Source organism: Macaca fascicularis, chromosome 8, assembly GCF_037993035.2.
Source record: "Macaca fascicularis isolate 582-1 chromosome 8, T2T-MFA8v1.1".
In the NCBI taxonomy this organism is placed as follows: domain Eukaryota; kingdom Metazoa; phylum Chordata; class Mammalia; order Primates; family Cercopithecidae; genus Macaca; species Macaca fascicularis.
This window is the reverse complement of record NC_088382.1, coordinates 3295212-3316913: the sequence shown is the minus strand read 5'-3', so window position 1 is coordinate 3316913 and position 21702 is coordinate 3295212. Positions and strand designations below refer to the sequence as shown.

General features: G+C 40.3%; 2 protein-coding genes across 2 annotated transcripts in view; one reads left to right on the top strand and one right to left on the bottom strand.

Moving 5' to 3' along the window:
- Nucleotides 1–21702, bottom strand: part of LOC107130599 (uncharacterized) — a 70050-nt gene that overhangs the window by 19090 nt on the left and 29258 nt on the right. The gene's annotated exons all lie outside the window — the stretch shown is intronic.
- On the top strand, nucleotides 9238–21263 carry LOC135964873 (syncytin-1-like). The gene is made up of 4 exons (XM_074000133.1): nucleotides 9238–9674; nucleotides 15051–16611; nucleotides 19417–19537; nucleotides 21071–21263. The coding sequence occupies exons 2-4, from the start codon at nucleotides 15054–15056 to the stop codon at nucleotides 21261–21263; spliced, it is 1872 nt and encodes a 623-aa protein (XP_073856234.1). The 5' UTR covers nucleotides 9238–9674; nucleotides 15051–15053.

Sequence of the window (21702 nt, the reverse complement as noted above, 5' to 3'; positions counted from 1 at the left end):
AGTGTCCCATATTTTATTTGTATAGATTCTTTAGATGGATTTTATGAGTTAGGGCCTTTACACTTAGAGTGTTTATATGCTTCACAGTTGTATGTAGAGTGGGAGAGATATATCACGCCACCTCTTCTTCAAGACTATTACAATTTTTTTTAACTTTTGAAAGGTTTGGAAAGGTAAACCACTGAATCTCATTATTGTTTTATTTTTATTTCCTTGAATTTAGTGAATGTTGAATTTTTTTAATGTTTAATACTCCTTTTATTTCTTCTTGTCCCTGAATATCTTCCATTAAATTTCAGTTTTTAAATTTTCCATATTATGAGCTCATTGCAGATTAAAGATATTAACTCTTGGTGAGATTATTTCTTAACATTCAGAGCAATATATAATGCAAGAGTCCTAAGATAGCTCTATGATTTATGTGAATGACAGAAATTGTTGAGAAAATTATTTTCAATAAATAGACACCACTTTGTTTTCTAACAGTGGCCAAGTCTTGAACAGTATTCATTTGGATCTGTTACCTGGTACAATTACTTACTAAGTACTTGAAAAATCTTTGAGATAGTAATTCACAGTGGTAGAGTATATTTTAAGTTATTGAAAAAATATAAGTGAGAACCAAAAAAGTTTTCATCATTATTACATTAATATATTTAACATTATTAGAAAAGTTTGCATGGCAACAGCTTCTACTTGCTTTCCATATCCATTCTTCCCTTTTTTGTTTGTTAGCATTCCAGAACAAATATCATCCTAGAACTGAGTTTGGCAATCAAACTAAGTTGTAAAGAGCAGCTGTAAGCAGTGTTCTTAAACAGTGGGGAATTACCCCTTCAGCTTCTCATCTTTCTTCCTGGCTAGATATGAGTATGGATGTGAATGCTGGAGCATGTGCAACCTTGATGGGCCATGAGGTGTATGATAGAATAACACGCCAGAAGAAGCCTGGTTCCGGAGAATCGTGGAGTCACCAGAGAGGCCCTGGACTGCCAATCTCTAGAGGTCATTTACTTGAATGAGTACTACACTTCTAGTTTGCTTTAACTATTTTCATTTCAAGTCCATCACAAACAAAAGCACCTCATACTGTTATGGCTAGATCTACTTAGTTCATATAGAAGCCAGTGGCCACATATATGGCAATTGAGCATTTAAAATATGACTATCTTGCACTGAGTGGTGCTATAAGTGTAAGATACACTTCAGATTCAGAAGATTTAGTAAAAAATGTGAAATATATCATTTATGATTTTATATTTATTGCATATTGAAATGATAATATTTGGATATGTTCAATTAAAAGACCTCACCAAAATATCATAGCTTTGCCAGCTTAAACAATAGAAATTTATCATCTCACAGTTCTGGAGTCTGAAAGTCTGAGGTCAGGGTGCCAGCATGATTAGTTGCTGGTGAGGACTGTCTTCTTGGCTTCAAGATGGTGCCTTCTCTCTGTCTACTCACACAGCAGAGAGAAAGGGTGAGCTCTCTAATGTCTTTCTCTTCTTTTTCTTGAGACAGGGTCTTGTTCTCTTTCCCAAGCAGGAGTGCAATGTTGTGATGATGGCTCACTGCAGCCTCTGCCTCCCAGGGTCAGGTGATCCTCCCACCTCAGCCTCCTGAGTAGCTGGGAGTACAGGTGCATGCCATCATGCCATTAATTTTTAAATTTTTTTTTTTTTTTTTTTTTTTTTTGTAGAGATGGGGACTTTCTATGTTGACCAGGCTGGTTTAAAACTGCTGGCATCAAGTGATCCTCCCACCTTCACTTCCCAAAATATTGGGATTACCGGTGTGAGCCACCACATTCACTTGTATCTCATATAAGGGCACTAATCCCATCATGAAGGGCTCACCTTATGACCTCATCTAACCTTAATCACCTTCCAAAGGCCCCAGCTTCAACTACAATAACACTAGGGTTAGAGCTTCAACATATAGATTTTTTTGGGGAAAAATATTCAGTCCACAACATTGTCAATATCGAAACAATCTAGTGCATTAGCAACCTGTGAGAGTTTTCTTTCCTCAGAGGGAAATGCTTGTCACCACCCACCACCTGAGAGGATGTCCACAAGGCACAGGTCCTAAGGCTTAAAGCAATCTATTATAAAGAGGGTCCTGTTGAAAGGCAAACACTTTCAAACTCAGACATTGTTCTCCAAGTGTGGTTTCAGAAGTCCCACCTGAATCCATGTGCTACACGAATATAAATATAAATAATTGATATTCTTGTAGACATTAGAAGTGCCAAAGATGTGAAGGATTACAGGCATTCAGTGAGGAAAGCTTCTAAGATAACAAGCCCTTCCTTTGGCATGTATAATTTATCACACTATTCATTTTGAGAAAAAAAAATGATGACCCTACTTTCCTCAGGAATAAAAAGGAACATATCATTAATTTATAGTACACATTTCAGAAATCAAATGTGGACGCACCATGGAGAAGAGCTGGAGGCAGAGAGGGCAGGAAAGTAGGAGGCCTCTCATGTTGCATTGTTTCTGCACTGAACTGACCATGACACGCCCCAGACCACAATCAGTGCCTACAATCTGACAGGCAACCAGTTGAAAGATGGGCCTTTGGTTTCCTGGCAACATGAACAATGTCCCTTTGAGATGGTCACAGTGAACACCCCACTCCTGGTCTTACCTGTTTGTGGCTTCCCCTCACCTTGAATGTAGGCTGGATCTAGTGACTTGCCTTTAACACATAGCTCATGGCAACAGTAATGGATGGCCCTTCTGAGATGTATTTACCTTCCCTCTGGGTTGCTCTTCCTCTTTCTCTCTGGCTTGCTCACTCCAAGGAAGTCACCTGCCAAATAGGGAGCCATCCTATGGAGAAGTCCACAGGCAGGGAAATGAGGAAGACCTCCAGTCAGCAGCCAGTGAGAAAATGAGGCCCTTAGTCCAATCACTCTCCATGAACTGAATCTTGCTAAAAATAGTACAAGTGAACCAAGAAGCATATATTAGTCTGTTCTCACACTGTGAATAAAGACATACCTGAGACTGGGTAATTTATAAAGGAAAGAGGTTTAATTGACTCAGAGTTCCACGTGGCTGGGGAGGCCTCACAATCACGGCAGAAGGCAGAGGAAGAGCAAAGTTACATCTTACATGGCAGCAGGCAAGAGGGCATGTGCAGGGAAAGTCCCCCTCATAAAGCCGTCAGATCTCATGACACTTATTTACTTTTGTGAGAATAGCATGGGAAAGAACTGCCCCCATGATTCAATTACCTCCCATCAGGTCCCTCCCATGACATATGGGAATTATGGGAGCTACAATTCAAGAAGAGATTTTGGTGGGGATGCAGATTAATCATGTCAAAGCCCACACGCCCTATGTGAGCCTTCTGAAAAGACCATAATCTTGGCTAATGCCCTGACTGCAACCTCATGACAAATCTTAAGACAGAGGCAGACAGCTGAACTTACCTGAATTCACATGTGGATCAGCATAGAAAAGGCGAGATAATATCAGGTTTGTTGTGTCAAGCCACTGAGGTTGAGAATAATTTGTTACCCAGCAGTGGTTAACTAATCCACTCTATTACTACTGCAAGGAAAGCTTCATGTACCTTCATTTTCATAGTTTTTTTTTAAAGGATGTCTTTGTGATCATCGATTTTTTAAAATGCTGAATGTTTTTCTCGTTTCAATTTAGGCAATCACTGTGTTCTAACAATTTTATAGTTTTATAATTTCAGGCCTTACAGTTAAGTCTTTATTCCATTTTGAGTTGATTCTCATACATGGGGTGAGATAAGCAACCAATTGCATTCTTTTGCATATGGATATCCAGTTTTCCCAAAACCATTTTTTGAAGAGACTGTCCCTTCCCCATTGTGTGTTCTTGACACCTTGAAAATCAGGTCACTGTAAATGTATGGGTTTATTTCTGGGCTCTCTATTCTGCCATCGGTTGATGTATCTTCTGTTTTCATGCCAGTACCATCCTGTTTCAATTACTATAGCTTTGTAATACATTTTAAAATTAAACGGTATTATGCCTGTAGGTTTGTTCTTTTTGGTCAAGATTGCTTAGGCCATTTGGGGTCTTCTGAGCTTGCAGAAGTCCAGCTGCTTCCCAGTATAATCTCTGGAGTTGGGCAAGTGGGTTCAAGCATGCGCACTAAGGCAAAATGTCAGAGTTTCACTGGTATATGACCTTCCTCTAGAAACAGTGGTAAAGGAAAACCTCTCAAGTGAGCACACATACAAACAACTCCAACAAACCGCCTACTACACAGGCGGTCCCTCCTATGTGCTGACAGACCACTGTGCATGCAGACAGCACACCCCACAGGAAGAATCAGGGGAGAAGGGATGCAACCCCAGAAGCATGCCAACATGTCAGACTCCAAGTCAAAGGTCAAACCACCCACTTGATCTCTCAAGTTGCTCACTTGGCCCTCTTCCAAGTGCGCTTGACTCCTTTCACTCCTGCTCCAAATTTGCCTCGATCTTTCACTCTGCCTTATGCCCCTCAGTCAAGTTATTTTTTTCTGAACAGGCAAGAATTGAGACTGCTGTAGACCCGTGTGGATTTGCTGCTGCTAACATGTCGAAGGCATGTCTGCACTTCCGTGTCCATGTCAGCATGATTCGGTAGCCAAGATAGGGATCCCACCTAAGTGCTCATCCGTGGGTGAACGTCTAAGGTCAATGTGCTACATATACACAACAGAATACTGTTCAGTCATATGAAAAATAAACCCTGTTATTTGCAGCAACATGAATGAATCTAGAGAACGTATTCTAAGTGAAATAAGTCCGGCACAGAAAAATATCATATGATCTCATGTACATGTGGAATTGAAAAATGTCAAACTCACAGAAGCAGAGAATAGAACAGTGGTTACTAGAGCCTGGGTCTCAGGCAATAAATGGAGGCGAGACGGATGTTGATCAAAGCCTTCAAAGTTTCAGTTAGACATGAGAAATAAATTGTAGTAATTTATTGCATGACGTGGTGACTATGGGTAATGTATATTTCAAAATTGCTAAAACAGTAGATTTTAAATGATATCACCATAATAAAATGATAAATGTGTGAGGTGATGGAGATGTTAATTAGCCTGATTTAATCATTCCGCAAAGTATACATGCATTGTAACATCACATTGCACTTCATAAATGTACACAATTGTTATTTATTAATTAAAAGAAAACTAACATTGAAAAAAAAAAAACCCAGGCAATCACTGAGGTTGTTGTCCAGGGAGTCAGTGACAAATATCTGACTGTGAAGTTGCTGATTTCAGGAGCAGGGCTGTGGCCTGCACGCCCAGGAGTAAGCACACAGTGTCAGGCAGTGCATGCACACAGCGGAGGCCACAGCAGACAAAGTCCTGCACGCTCCGTGATTGCATTTCAAGGAAAGAAGAGGGTGCATGTGTAAAAAATAATTAGGAAAGAGTTATGTGTGACATGATATGGTCTTGAAGGTGAAGGCAGGTGAATTTTTGTTTGCCTGGTTGGTTGGTTTGGTTGCAGATTTTAAACCTTCAAAAGAGCAGCGTATTACTCTGTTCTCATGCTGCTAATAAAGACATATCTGAAAACGCGTACTTTAAAAAGGAGCAAGGTTTAATTGACTCACAGTTCAGCATGGCCGGGAAGGCCTCAGGAAACTTACAATCATGGTGGAAGAGTAAGCAAACATGTCCTTCTTCACATGGCAACAAGGATAAGTGCTGAGCAAAAGGGAGAAAATCCCCTTATAAAACCATCAGATCTCATGAGAACTCACTCACTATCACGAGAACAGCAGCATGGGGGTCACCACCCCATGATTCAATTGCCTCCCACTGGGTACCTCCCAAGACACATGGGAGGTATAATTCAAGATAAGATTTGGGTGGGGACACAACTAAACCATATAAAGCATTCATACTGGAGGAATAGTATGAGCAAAGGAGAAAATTTGGGTCCTATACAGAAAGTAATCAGATAGTGAGGGGAAGCTGTAGTCACCACATGGAGGAAAAGAGTGTGGGGGCAAGAGGTTCTTGGCCCCCTAAGGCTCACTAAGAGTCACTGACACAAGGTGGATTAATAGGAGAAAAGGCATGCAAATGTATTTAATGGGCACACACAGGAGCCTTCAGAATGGAGACCCAATTTCCCAATTTCCTTTTAAATCAAGGAAAGCTGCCTCCTTACATATTTTAAGTTCGGCTTGAAGGTTTCTCTGTACATCAAGAACTGTAAACTAAATGGAATTGTAAACAGATCATCGCCTACTCTTGTGCCAATCACTGAGTTTTGGTCAAAGGGAGCCAACTGTTCAAACCCTGTTCAAATAAGGCAAACACCGTGGTATAAACAATCTGGCTATTTCTGTACCTCACTTCTGTCTTCTGTATGTCACTTTACTTCTTCTGTCCATCAATCTTCTTCCATCACATGGCTGAACTGGAGTTTCTGAGCCTACTCTGGCTTAGGAGGCTGACTGATTCATGAATCTATCATTGCTCAATTAAATGCCATTAAACTTAATTTGGGTAAAGTTTTTTTTTTTTTTTTTTAACATTCCCAATGAGTTACAAAAACTTATATACCATTTTGAGGATGCAGAGACAACGGTGGCTTACATTCTGGGAAAACAGGTAATGAAGGGGAAGAGGAGGCTTGGCTAGCACAGGTGGCCTTGTTGTAGATGAAGTCTCCCTCAGAGAGATTAGATGGTAAAGGTTTCTTTTCAGACTTTTAAGTTGTCAGACTCTCAATCTCCTGCATCTGGGGAAAGTCATGGAAAGGGGAGGGGGCCTGGCTGCATTCATGGAGATTATCTGCAGATGCAAATTTTCCCCACTTAAGACAGTTTTGCAAGGCCACTTCTGTCAAGATGGCTAAGTGGAGGCCATTTCAAAACATGTCAGGGAGATCTAATCTGGGGTAACATATTTAACTTTCCTTCAAGGGAAAATTTATTTGGAGTACTGTTTGTAATATCTTTCCTACTGCCTGTTAAATAATTGAAGACTTTAGATTGGAGTTGGAAATACAGACACTCAAAAATAAATTGATCAACCTTTTCTGTTCATCCCAGCAAAGATCTATACACACTAGGATTAAAACAAGTTATTCAAAATCAGAAAACTTTAAATTGATTAGACCGTTGCTTTTCTTTACTCTGTCTTGGACAAATACTATGTCTTATCAAACATTTCCAATGAGCAACACAGAACTAAGTGACATTATTAAATTTGGATTAAAAAATGCCTAATCATGAACAAATAGAGAGAAACCTTTCAAAGCAAGGACAGCTCTGTGAGGTTGACAGATCGCCTCCTGCCTGAGGTCATGTCCCCAGGTATCTCATCCTTTCCCACTGGCAGAGGGCTTTGGGGTACCAAGTACTCCTGAGATTTTCTTCCTTTTATTATGAATATGATCCCAAGCCAGGGTGGCCTTCAAGTTTAGAGACAGATGCATAAACAAATGAAATAAACCATGATGAAGGCATTTGTTCTGTATTGGCATTGGGTAATGCATTATAGGCCTGATGGGGAAGATTCCTAAACATCTCTGGAAGCAGAAGAGATGGAGAGATTATTGAGAAAAACTTTTCAAGGAGCTCCTATTCATGGAACACTTCTTTTATCACAACTCCACTGTCTCTATGCCTCCTTGGTTGGTGAATAGAACTAGAGTCACTGGAACATCAACATTCCCATTATCTTGGCTCAGTGGTTCTCCCTGCAACCTACTGAGGTCATTAGTCCTGAAAAATATGAACCCCAGCTATTTCCAGAGCCAGTCTTACGTGTATTTCCAAGGTCTTCTGTTTGACATGTTCTGGAGGCGCTTTTGGGCTTCTCTGAAAACTGCTGTTCGTTAATGGCTTGTCTATGTTAGGGGCAATACTTTCAATACGCTTGCCCAGGCCCTCATGGCTGCAGCCTGGCTGCCACTGCTCCGATCATCACAGCCATGTCAGAGACAGAACGTTGTCATGTGGGATGGAGGGGCTGACTTCCAGCAGCCACGCTGTAATCCTTTGTATCAAGAAAACCAAACACTTCACAAAAGCTCCTCATCTCCCTACCACCCTCTGAATATCTTTCATCTCCATCTCACTGGCTAGCAGCAGACTGTAAGCCACCTGCAGAAGCCATGAAAAATTGAAAAATAGAGAATATGAACTTTCAGTATCATTTTGATTCATCCCTTGGGAATAGGTCAGAAATTATCTGATGACAATTCGTATTTTGATGGTAACAAAAATAAGAGAGGTGAATTGTTTTAGAACATCACCTCCCATGTGTGAAAGGAAAACAAAAACTCAGGACCCCAGATCACTAGGCCAAAACTAAAACATTACGCTCTCTCTTTTTTGGTTGTTAATTTGGGACTCTGAAACGAACATATAGAAAGAAATAGGTTTATAAATACATGTGCTTAACAAGGTCAGCTAAGTTACTTCATGGGTAGGGAGGTACTAATTTAATTCTGTTCTGCCAGACAGAAATACACATAAATAAGCTTTTATTTGAAAAAAAAAAAATGACTTACACTGGAAGTCACCTTTCTCTTTTCTCACTGCTCTGGAGAAATGATGTGTGTGTGTGTGTATGTGTGTGTGTGTGTGTGTGCATGCACGTATGTGTGTTTTAAAGACCAAAACAGATGTTTTGCAATAAGAGTGGAAACCTTCTAATAGTGTGCACCTTTGGAACATTTGAATGTACTGGCACATGGCTTTCATTACTCAGAAAGCAATTTAACGGGTTATGGAAAAATCAAACATATGTTGTTACAGTTGTCAGGATGTCAGCTTCAGAAACAGTTACCATAGATGCCTATGCATTTGTTTTGAGTTACAGGTGGGAAAATGAATTCTTTCTCTCGCTACTAAATTTGAGCCATAGAATCTAGTGGAAAATCTAAAATAAAATTTTAAAAAAGAAGATTCACACCTGAGAACTTTGTATCAATTTTATATAAATGTATATTGAACATTTTTCAAAAATGGAAACCAAGTACATGTTATGCTTTTAGACATTAGTTGCATCCAAAGAATATTTAACTTGACTTTTCTCTAAAATTATGATTAATTATATAAGAAGATCATACACTATTTGTCCGGAGCTGCATGCCCCGGCCATAGCGAATAATAATTAAGGATTAAACGCCTGAGCTATATTCATTTCCACCCCACACCTTCTCCCTATCTTTGCCTTTTTTCCCCTGTACTAATACCTCATTAAGATGGCGCTCTTCCTGCTTCTTCTTCACTCACTTTTCCCGCGCCCGGGAAAATTGTTACTTAATAGCGCAAGCGCAACATGACGTCCGACCGGAGAAACCGAAACTAACCTGGCCACGCCTTCGGCAATGAGATCATTTCCGCCTTAGCCCAACCCCTTCCCTTCCAAGTGTATATAAGGCAGTGCATTACCGCCATTAAACGAGACTTGATCAGAGCACTGTCTTGTCTCCATTTCTCGTGTCTCTTGTTCCCCAAATTCCCACCCCCTCCTCCAGGGCCTGCTCTGACTATCCCGCGGGCCGGGATACGTGGCGCCCGAACAGGGACCTGGAAACGAGGGACTCCGTGAGGAAGAGGACGCCAAAGGACGGTCGACCGCTAACAAAGACAAAAGGAGTCAAACTCTTCCGATCACCGCGGGAACCTGCCGCGTCTGGATCGAAGGTAAGTGGCGCGTCCAAAATGGGACAAGAATTAAGCCAACATCAAATATATGTAGGACAATTAAAAGAGGCTTTAAAGATACGAGGAGTAAAGGTTAAAGGTAATGATTTGTTTAAATTTTTTGATTTTGTAAAAGACACTTGCCCTTGGTTCCCACAGGAAGGAACTATTGATATTAAAAGATGGCGTAGAGTAGGGGATTGTTTTCAGGACTATTATAATACTTTTGGGCCAGAAAAAATTCCTGTAACTGCCTTCTCTTATTGGAACCTCATTAGAGATTTAATAGATAAGAAGGAGGCCGATCCGCAAGTCATGGCTGCGGTCGCTCAGACAGAGCATATTTTAAAGGTTAGCTCCCGCTCTAACCTCACAAAGCCTCCGCAAGATACGGAGGAAGATCTCATTTCCCTCGAAAGTGATCATGAGGAAATCAAGTCTCCTTCTGTAATAGATAAAGAAATACCACACGAAAACAAACCAAAAAAATACCCAATTTTACAGATGCTTCAAAAGGAGGAGGAAATTAATAAGCCTAATCAATTGGATATAAATTGGGATGATTTAGAGGAAGAGGCGGCTAAATATCATAACCCTGATTTGCCTCCCTTTACTTCATACCCACCCCCATATAATAAGACACATAATGAGGCTTCTGCGCCCATTGTTATGGCAGCAATAGATCCCAAAGAAGAATTAAAGCAAAAAATTGCTCAACTAGAAGAACAGATTAAACTTGAAGAGTTACATCAATCATTGATAATTAGGCTCCAAAAGCTAAAAACAGGAAATGAAAAAATACCTAACTCAGACGCTATGGAGGGTTCCTTGCGCCCACTTCAGCGGCCTGGACAACATGTTCCAAGAGGGGGGTTAGTTGCTAGCCGACATAGAGAAGACTCCTCCCCCAAAGACGTTTTTCCGGTCACTGAAACCATAGATGAACAGGGACAGGCTTGGAGGCATCATACTGGATTTGATTTTACTATTATAAAAGAGTTAAAGACTGCTGCCTCTCAGTATGGGGCTACTGCTCCATATACTCTTGCTATAGTGGAATCTGTAGCTGAGAATTGGCTCACTCCTACAGACTGGAATACCTTAGTCAGGGCAGTTCTTTCTGGGGGAGACCACTTAATTTGGAAGTCAGAGTTCTTTGAAAATTGTAGAGATACAGCTAAAAGAAATCAACAGGCAGGAAACGGTTGGGATTTTGATATGTTAACTGGTTCAGGTAATTATGCAGACACTCAGGCCCAAATGCAATATGACCCTGGACTGTTCTCACAAATCCAGGCTGCTGCTACAAAAGCCTGGAGAAAACTTCCCGTTAAAGAAGATCCAGGGGCCTCGCTCACAGCGGTTAAACAAGGACCCGATGAGCCATTTTCAGACTTTGTGCATAGACTTATGACCACGGCAGGTAGAATCTTTGGAAATGCAAAAACGGGTGTAGATTATGTTAAACAGTTAGCTTATAAAAATGCTAACCCCGCCTGCCAAGCGGCAATCAGACCTTATCGAAAGAAAACAGATTTAACAGGATACATTCGCCTTTGTTCAGATATTGGGCCCTCATATCAACAAGGCCTAGCAATGGCCGCCGCTTTTAGCGGCCAAACAGTAAGAGATTTCCTCATTAACAAAGGTAAAGATAAAGGGGGATGTTTTAGATGCGGTAAAAGGGGACACTTTGCAAAAGATTGCTGTGAAAACCAAAATAAGAGTCCAGAAGTAAGAATCCCAGGCCTTTGCCCAAGGTGTAAAAGAGGAAGGCACTGGGCAAACGAATGTAAATCTAAAACTGACAGTCAAGGAAATCCTTTACCCCCCAGGCAGGGAAACGGGATGAGAGGCCAGCCTCAGGCCCCGAAACAAGCATATGGGGCAGTCAGCTTTGTTCCAGCCAGCAACAGCAATCCATTTCAAAACTTAGTAGAGCAACCCCAGGAAGTGCAGGATTGGACCTCAGTTCCACCTCCCACACAATACTAACACCTGAAATGGGACCGCAAACCTTAAATACCGGAATATATGGACCCTTACCACCTAACACTTTTGGGCTACTTTTAGGAAGAAGTAGTGTCACCATGAGAGGCTTACAAGTCCTCCCTGGAGTTATCGATAATGATTATGAAGGAGAAATTAAAATTATGGCCAGAGCTATTGATAGTATTATTACTGTCCCTCAAGGAGTTAGAATAGCTCAGTTACTCCTGCTACCTTTGGTTAAAACAGATAATAATATCCAATACTCTAATAGAAATATAAAAGGTTTCGGATCATCAGATATATATTGGGTGCAACCAATTACAAATCAAAAACCCTCTCTAACCTTATGGTTAGACGGGAAGGCATTCACTGGACTAATAGACACAGGGGCTGATGTAACCATCATTAAACAGGAAGATTGGCCCTCTCATTGGTCTACCACAGGAACTTTAACTCACTTGAGAGGAATTGGACAAAGCAGTAATCCTAAACAAAGTTCTAAATACCTAACATGGACAGATAAAGAAAACAATTCAGGCCTCATTAAGCCATTTGTCATCCCTTACCTACCTGTTAACCTTTGGGGGCGAGATCTACTCTCTCAAATGAAAATTATAATGTGTAGTCCAAATGATATAGTTACTGCACAAATGTTAACTCAAGGATACACCCCTGGTAAAGGTCTTGGAAAAGGAGAGAACGGTATCCCACAGCCTATACTGGTTTCAGGACAACTTGATAAAAAGGGATTTGGAAATTTTTAGCTCAGGCCACTGACATACCTGCACCCCAAAGGTGCGCTGACCCCATTACTTAGAAGTCAGATGAGCCCGTTTGGGTTGATCAGTGGCCTTTACTCAATGATAAACTAAGTGCTGCCCAACAGTTAGTGCAGGAACAACTAGCAGCAGGACATATTGAGGAAAGTAATTCCCCCTGGAATACACCTATTTTTGTTATTAAAAAGAAGTCTGGTAAATGGAGACTCTTACAAGATTTGAGAGCAGTAAATATCACTATGATCCTTATGGGTGCCTTACAACCAGGATTGCCTTCACTGGTTGCGATTCCTCAAAAATATTTTAAAATCATTATTGACCTTAAAGATTGCTTTTTTACAATTCCCCTTCACCCTGCTGACCAGAAAAGATTTGTCTTTAGTCTTCCATCTACAAATTTTAAACAACCAATGAAGCGCTATCAATGGAAAGTCTTACCTCAGGGTATGGCCAATAGTCCTACCTTGTGTCAAAAATATGTAGCTGCCGCTATAGAGCCAGTCAGAAAAACATGGGCACAAATGTATATTATACATTATATGGATGATATTTTAATAGCAGGAGAAATTGGCGAACAAGTCTTACAGTGCTTCGCCCAACTCAAACAAGAGTTAACAGCAGCCGGACTACAAATAGCCCCAGAAAAAGTACAATTACAAGATCCATACACTTATCTTGGTTTCCAAATTAATGGAACCAAAATCATTAATCAAAAGGCCGTTATACGTCGTGATCATTTAAAAACTTTAAATGATTTCCAAAAATTACTGGGAGACATAAATTGGCTTCGACCGTACTTAAAGCTCACCACAGGAGAGTTAAAACCTCTTTTCGATATATTAAAAGGAGACTCTAATCCAAAATCCCCCAGGTCCATTACTAAAGAAGCATTAATAACACTCCAACAGGTAGAACATGCCATTGCAACACAATTTGTTATCAGTATTGATTATTCTCAGCCATTAATATTCCTTATTTTTAACACAACAATAACCCCTACTGGCCTATTTTGGCAGAACAATCCCATTATGTGGGTACACCTGCCCTCCTCCCCTAAAAAGGTTTTGTTGCCTTATTATGATGCCATAGCTGATCTAATTATCTTGGGAAGAGAGAACAGTAGAAAATACTTTGGAATAGAACCCTCTACCATTATACAGCCCTACACTCAATCACGCATCCATTGGCTGTTACAAAATACGGAAGTCTGGCCAATTGCTTGCGCTTCTTATACTGGCGCGATTGACAACCATTACCCACCTAACAAACTTATTCAATTTTGCAAACTTCATGCGTTTGTATTTCCCCATATTACCAGTAAAGAACCTCTCAATGACACATTACTAATTTTCACTGATGGATCCTCCACAGGACTTGCCGCTTACACTTACAATAATGTAGTCGTTAAATTCCAGACCACTTATACATCAGCTCAGCTGGTCGAATTGCAAGCTATAATTGCAGCACTATCAGCTTTTCCTTGTCAGCCACTTAATATTTATACAGACAGCGCCTACCTGGCTCATTCAATACCCCTCTTAGAGACCGTGTCTCAAATTAAACATATTTCAGACACAGCTAACCTATTTTTACAATGTCAACAACTTATCCGAAAAAGGACTACTCCCTTTTTTCTTGGGCATATTAGAGCACATTCAGGATTACCGGGACCTCTAACACAAGGTAACGCAACAGCTGACACGGCAACAAAAACCATAGCCACAGTCACTACAGACAATTTGCAACAAGCGCAAAAAGCACATGCCTTACATCATTTAAACGCCCAAACCTTAAGACTTATGTTTAAACTTACCAGAGAACAGACTCGACAAATAGTTAAACAATGCGCCAACTGCATAACATATTTACCTGTTCCCCATCTAGGAGTTAACCCCCGAGGACTCATCCCCAACGAAATTTGGCAAATGGACGTTACTCACCACTTAGAATTTGGTCAACTAAAATATATCCATGTATGCATAGACACCTATAGTGGATTCATCAGTGCAACTCTCCAAACAGGAGAGGCCACCAAACATGTCATAGCTCATTTATTACACTGCTTTTCTATTTTAGGAATACCCAAACAAATCAAAACAGATAATGGCCCCGGTTATATAACCAAAACCTTCTTACAATTTTGTAATACCCTACAAATTAAACATACCACAGGCATTCCCTATAATCCCCAAGGACAAGGTATAGTAGAAAGAGCTCATCTGTCATTAAAAACTATTATCACAAAATTAAAAGGGGGGAGCTGGTACCCCGTGAAGGGTACCCCCAGAAACATACTCAATCATGCCCTGTTTATCCTTAATTTTTTAAATTTGGACAGTCATGGAAAATCGGCTGCCGACCGTTTCTGGCATCCTGAATCTCAAAAACAGTTTGCAATGGTAAAATGGAAAGATCCACTTGATAGTTCATGGCATGGCCCCGATCCAGTTTTAATTTGGGGAAGAGGCTCAGTATGCATCTTCTCACAAAAAAATGATGCAGCCAGATGGCTGCCTGAAAGATTGGTAAGACAAATAAATCATAACCATTGTCAGTCCAGGGAAGATAAATCTCCCTGAGAAGTTCTTTCCTTCTTGTTTTTCAGAAAATGAAGCCTAACACGAAATTCCTTTGGAGAATAATCGCTCTATATAACATAGTGACAGTCTATGCAGGTTTTGGTGACCCTCGTAAGGCAAGAGAATTATTACGAAAACAATACGGCCAGCCTTGTGACTGCAGAGGGGGACAAATATCTGAACCTCCATCAGATAGAATCACCCAGGTGACCTGCACGGGCAAGACAGCTTACCTAATGCCAAACCAGTTATGGAAATGTAAGTCTACCCCAAGAGATACCTCACCTAGCGGGCCGCTCCTAGAATGCCCTTGTAGTTCTTTCCAATCTTCTGTACATAGTTCCTGTTATACATCCTATCAACAATGCAAATCAGGCAATAGAACATATTATACGGCCACGTTACTAAAAACACAAACTGGAGGCATCAATGACGTACAAGTATTAGGATCCACTAATAAACTTGTACAATCTCCTTGTAATGGCCAAAAAGGAAAGCCTGTTTGTTGGAGCACTACCGCCCCCATTCACATTTCTGATGGAGGAGGCCCATTAGATATTACAAGAATTAAAACCGTCCAGAAAAAATTAGAAGAAATTCATAAAGCTTCTTATCCTGAACTTCAATATCACCCTTTAGCCCTGCCTGAGCTTAGAGATAATTTTAGGCTCGATGCCAAAACCTTTGATATCCTCAATGCTACTTACAATTTACTTCAAATGTCCAATACAAGCCTGGCCCACGATTGTTGGCTTTGTCTTAAAATGGGCCCCCCTATTCCTCTAGCCATACCTAACCTTTCATTGCCCTATGTCAATTACTCAAATGAATCCTTAGTAAATAATTCCTGTCCTATTACCCGCCCCCCCTTAGTTCAACTGATGACGTTTTCTAATTCCCCTTGCCTCTTTTCACCATCATATAATAACACTAAAGAAATTGATTTAGGCTATGTTGTGTTTGGCAACTGTACTTCCATAATCAATGCCACCAACCCTTTGTGTGCTATAAATGGCTCGGTTTTCGTTTGTGGAAACAACATGGCATATACGTATCTACCTACAAATTGGACAGGGCTTTGTGTTCTGGCCACTCTTCTCCCCGACATTGATATCATCCCTGGAGATGAACCTATCCCCATCCCTGCTATTGAACATTTTATTTATAGACCGAAACGAGCCATACAATTTATTCCCTTGTTGGCTGGACTAGGAATCACCACTGCTTTTACTACAGGAGCCACAGGCCTAGGAGTCTCACTAACCCAATATACCAAATTATCCAATCAATTAATCTCAGATGTACAGACCTTATCCAGTACTATACAAGATTTACAAGACCAAGTAGACTCGTTAGCTGAAGTAGTTCTCCAAAATAGAAGAGGTCTAGATTTGTTAACGGCAGAACAGGGAGGGATATGTTTGGCTTTACAGGAAAAGTGCTGTTTTTACGCCAACAAATCCGGAATCGTCAGAGATAAGATAAAAACTTTGCAAGAAGAACTAGAAAAGCGCAGAAAAGGCTTGGCCGCCAATCCACTATGGACTGGACTCGATGGACTTCTCCCCTATCTCCTGCCATTTCTTGGTCCTTTACTCACCCTTCTACTCTTCCTCACTCTCGGGCCTATAATCCTTAATAAGCTTATGGCATTTGTCAGACAACAAATCGAGGCCTTCCAGGCCAAACCTATACAGGTTCATTATTATCGCCTTGAGATGACTGAAAATGGTGAGTCTTATTTGCCTTAATAAGACCACCTCCCCTGTGTGCTGAACTGGACAGTCAATGACGGGTAAGAGGACACTATCTCCATCGGAGCCTAAGACAGGAGGGCTGCCCTTGCTGCTGCCTTATCCCATGACGGGCCTAGAAGGTGGGGGTGAGTTGACCCAACCTAAGACAGGCGCAGTTCCCGAGGGGTTTTCTTATCATAAAAATATAAAAAGGGGGACCTGTCCGGAGCTGCACGCCCCGGCCATAGCGAATAATAATTAAGGATTAAACGCCTGAGCTATATTCATTTCCACCCCACACCTTCTCCCTATCTTTGCCTTTTTTCCCCGTACTAATACCTCATTAAAGATGGCGCTCTTCCTGCTTCTTCTTCACTCACTTTTCCCGCGCCCGGGAAAATTGTTACTTAATAGCGCAAGCGCAACATGACGTCCAACCGGAGAAACCGAAACTAACCTGGCCACGCCTTCGGCAATGAGATCATTTCCGCCTTAGCCCAACCCCTTCCCTTCCAAGTGTATATAAGGCAGTGCATTACCGCCATTAAACGAGACTTGATCAGAGCACTGTCTTGTCTCCATTTCTCGTGTCTCTTGTTCCCCAAATTCCCACCCCCTCCTCCAGGGCCTGCTCTGACTATCCCGCGGGCCAGGATAACTATTCATGTAATACATTTGCATTAAGTAATAAGGAAGTGAAGAGAAGGAGTTTGTTACACTCAACGGGGTATGACAGAGAGAGCATGGGTAGTAGAGTAATTGTGAGTTAATACACTGACATGATCCTGAAAACCAATCAAACTGGCAAAAACAGTCACGCTGCTTCCCAAACCAATGAGGCCAAAGTAAAACTGCCACTGTCTCTCCACATGTGCAATTTCGAACGCAGTTTGGAAACGTGTACTGATAATCATAAAGTGTTCATACCATTGACCTGTCAGTGCTATTGATGAAAACCAGTTCTAAGTAACAAATCTGAAGGAAGAAAACAGAACACAAGTCTCCATACTACGTAGACAGATGGATCGATACTGACAGATAAAGATATATTGATATATTACTAAATAGTAAACATTAATGAAGTAAATATTGTGAGAGTAGAAAAAGTCATATAATTTGAAGTAAAATGAGAGAAAGAAACACCAGGCATTCATTACACATTGAATATGGAGATCATGTAGCAATGGAACACAGGTAAGAGGTACTGTAAAATCATTGCATGACCCTGGACACAGACCAAGAGAAAGCAGGGACAAGAAGCTTGCTGGATCTATTCAGGGGTAGCAGATTATGGATGGGTTTTATTTCCTTCTTTATTTCATGTTTCTCCGGGTTTTCTGTAATGTCTTAAGACGAAAATGAGAAAACTTGGAAAATTCAATTAAAAAGAATGAAATGATCATCTTTTTCTACTACCAAATCCACTTAAAACACCTCAAAATTTAACTTTTAGTAAAAATCTTCCCCACCCTCCTTGCTCCTTAAGCAACTGGAATAATCACAAAATGCATATCTGTAACACATATTTTTTACTTAGAGGTCAAGTTAAAATTCAGATGAACTGACTCAGCCTCCCAAGTGTTGGAATACTGTCGAGAAACTGGAATTTTCAAATATTTCTGGTGAGAATTTAAAAAATGTTGCAGCTACTTTGAAAAACACTTTGACAGTTTCTAAATGAGTTAAATATATCCTCACCAGTCATTTCACATCCAGGAGAAAAGTAAATGTTATGTTAACACAAAGACTTGTATGAGAGTGTTCAGGGTATGTTCTGTGATGGCCCCAAACTGGAAGCAATGCAAGTGCTGACTGGTGAATGGATAAAGGAAATGTGTTATCCCCACATAACCACATATCCACTCAGTAATATAAAGGAAGAAACTACGAATAGCATGCAGCTATAGGAGACAACCTGAAGACAATATGCTAAATGAAAACCAAGCACGTAAGACTCCATATTATATATTCCCATTTGTATGAGATTTCTGTATGCTTCCTACTCTTTTTGACTGATGGACATCTTCTCAACTTGGTGGCGATAGGGTTTCACAATTGGAAATTTGCTAAATCTCATTGAACTGTACATTCAGGATAATCTAATAGAATGTAAGCTATACCTTAATAAAGCTTTCTTTTTAAAAATCAGATAATTAAATAGCAAAAAAATTCTTTAATAAAGCTCCTGAATAAAATGAGGTAAACCTTTTTACTTTTTTATTTATTTATTATTATTATTATTACTGATCTGCACTGGCTTGACTTTCTTGTATGAGAGGCAATGGCAGCAAGAAGTGGCAAGTGCTAACCAGTGCGGATGACGAAGACCGTCCTATTGCAGTCGGGCTTCCATGCTCAGTTGGAGGGTATCGCCCTGCATGGTCAGGAGCATCTGACTTGGTGTGTCTTCTTCAGCAACCACCACAAACGGCTAATTTGACTTCAATTTTTCTATAGAATTTTCCCGTAAGAATGAGATCCAGCACTTAGATTCCTCCCTGTGAATTTACAGCTACGTTTGTAAGTGAAACGCTGAATTTATAATGTTCAAGCCACTCTCAGACAGCTGGTGTTGTCTTAGATCTTCGGACTGGTGGTGGAGGTGCCATTTCGGCACCTCTGTCGTTCAGTGAAGTTTGACGTTCTGACTGCTCAGGTAGCATCCAGGTGGGAGGGAAGATGTCAGCAGTAGGTAGACGGAGAACAGCATCTGATCCAGCTGCAGGTGGCGGCCGCTTCCTCCTGCGCACTTCCTGGAGATCACGTTATAAACGGCTGTAAATGTCCCTTCAGGGAAAGTGATTCAAACAAGCTTTATTATGGGATGGCCCTTCTTGGGTGAGCTTAGTGAGATATTTTTGCAGGGAGAGAAGGAAGGATTCTTAAATTTTTCTTGTACAACATGATCCAAAGATAGAAAAGCTATATTGAAGCAGATTTAATATTTTAAAAATGCTCCTAATGAAAGCTAAAAAGAATGGGGTGATACGAACATTTTGTACAAACATTTGCAATATTTTTTCCCATTGGAATGGTTCAAACTACATTTCAGAAAATTAGAAATGTGGAAGAAGAGGCTGTTAAATTGAAGGAATTATTATTTTTTTTTTGTAAACTCATTGACCTCTGCCTTGATGCCTTCATCTTTCTTTAAAATGTCATTGACTATTTCTGAAAAAGAAAAAAAGATACTCTCTCCTGTATGGGAGAGATTTTGAGTCATTTCCTGGCTGCTCTTGTTAATTGATTGAAATGAAAACAGCACTGATATTCTAAAATTGTACAGGATCAAGTTTTTTTCTCTGAATCACCTGACTCTGGACGGTTCCACATGGTTAATATTCACTTAGTGCCTCACAGAGACTCATAGTCCCAACATAAAATGGCTTACCTGATAACTCCTCAATTGCACAGATCCTTTGTGTATGTCTTCTTTTTTAAATAATAAAAGAAAATCTGTCCATATTCAAATCTTGTATAAACCACCTACCACCCTAAGATCTTCTTTACATAAATAACTGTGGAAAATAATCCCCATCCCACCTGGTGTGTGGTGGCACCAGATGCGTTAAACTCTTCAGGAAGAGCTTTAAGACAGATGACTTTGTCAGAAAAGAGTGGCAGTCTTTAAAGTAATTTTTAAAAGCCAGATGACTTTGTCAGAAAAGAGTGGAAGTCTTTAAAGTAATTTTTAAAAGCCAATATTTGCTACACAAAGTTATTTATCACACACACACGCACACACACACCCCACACATACCACACACACCACAAACCCTTTAGTCCATCCTATCTAAGTGTTAAAAGAACTAAATATGACCTGAGAAGGACTCCGTGCTTCTATATTTGAGTCCTTGTGGATGACCTGCAACCTAGCTTAATAGGTAGACAAGATTGAAAACCTCACTTAGTAGCATGTCCCTGTAACAATCGCTAAGTATTGGCCAGTCCCAGCAGCCACAATTCAAACTCATACACTGCTGAGTGTTCAAACCGTGTTCAAGTAAAGCAAATGCCAAACTGTAACCAATCTAGCCGTTCTGTACCTCACTTCTAATTTCTGTACCTCATGTCTCTGTTTTTGTCTATAAATCTCCTTTCACCACGTGGCTGTGCTGGAGTCTCTCCGAATCTGCTGTGATTCTGGGAGCCGCCCTATTGGCGAATCGTTCGTTGCTCAATTCAACTCCTTGACATTTAATTTGGCTGAAGTTTATTTTATTATAGGTAAAAAAACAAAACAAAACAAAAATCTCTCATAAATCCATTGATGACACAGATTTTATGCTAAAGCTGTTTTGAAAACGTAGATCCGAGTTTTCGATTGCTTGGTTTGCTATTCAAAAGGTTGAGATGTCCTGCCACATGCAACACTTTGATTTAGAACCTTGCACCCGTGAGAAAAAGAATTTGACCCAACTCAACCTCATCATCCAGGAATCTGCTGGTGGCATCTTGGTCACGGGTCACCTGTGGAATGATAAATTCTATATGAAGATCTGATTAGAGAGTTGCTGATGAGAAGGCCACACCAAGAAAATTCACTCCTCGTCCCCTTCTTTAGAAAAACCCTCATCCTTCCTAGAAAAATGTCTGGGTGAACGTTTCCCAGATTTTGCTCTTATCCATATAAAATAACATCAAAAGCAGAAAAGTGTTCCCAAAACTTGTAGTCTTCACAGAACAACACAATTTTCAAAATTATTTCTGAACTGGTGCAGAGTTGCCACTTTTTAATATTGACAAGTTCATTGAATTGTAAATAACCAAATGTCAGAGAAAGACGACGATTTATTTTATCACTAAAAAAATAAGCATAGTGAGAACACAATCTTAGAATAAAGAAGTCCTTCTTAATTTGAATGTACCTCTATTAAAACTTATCCAATATCTTCTTCCCCCATTTCTGTGTCTGGGGAAAAATTTTCCATCCTAATCAGGG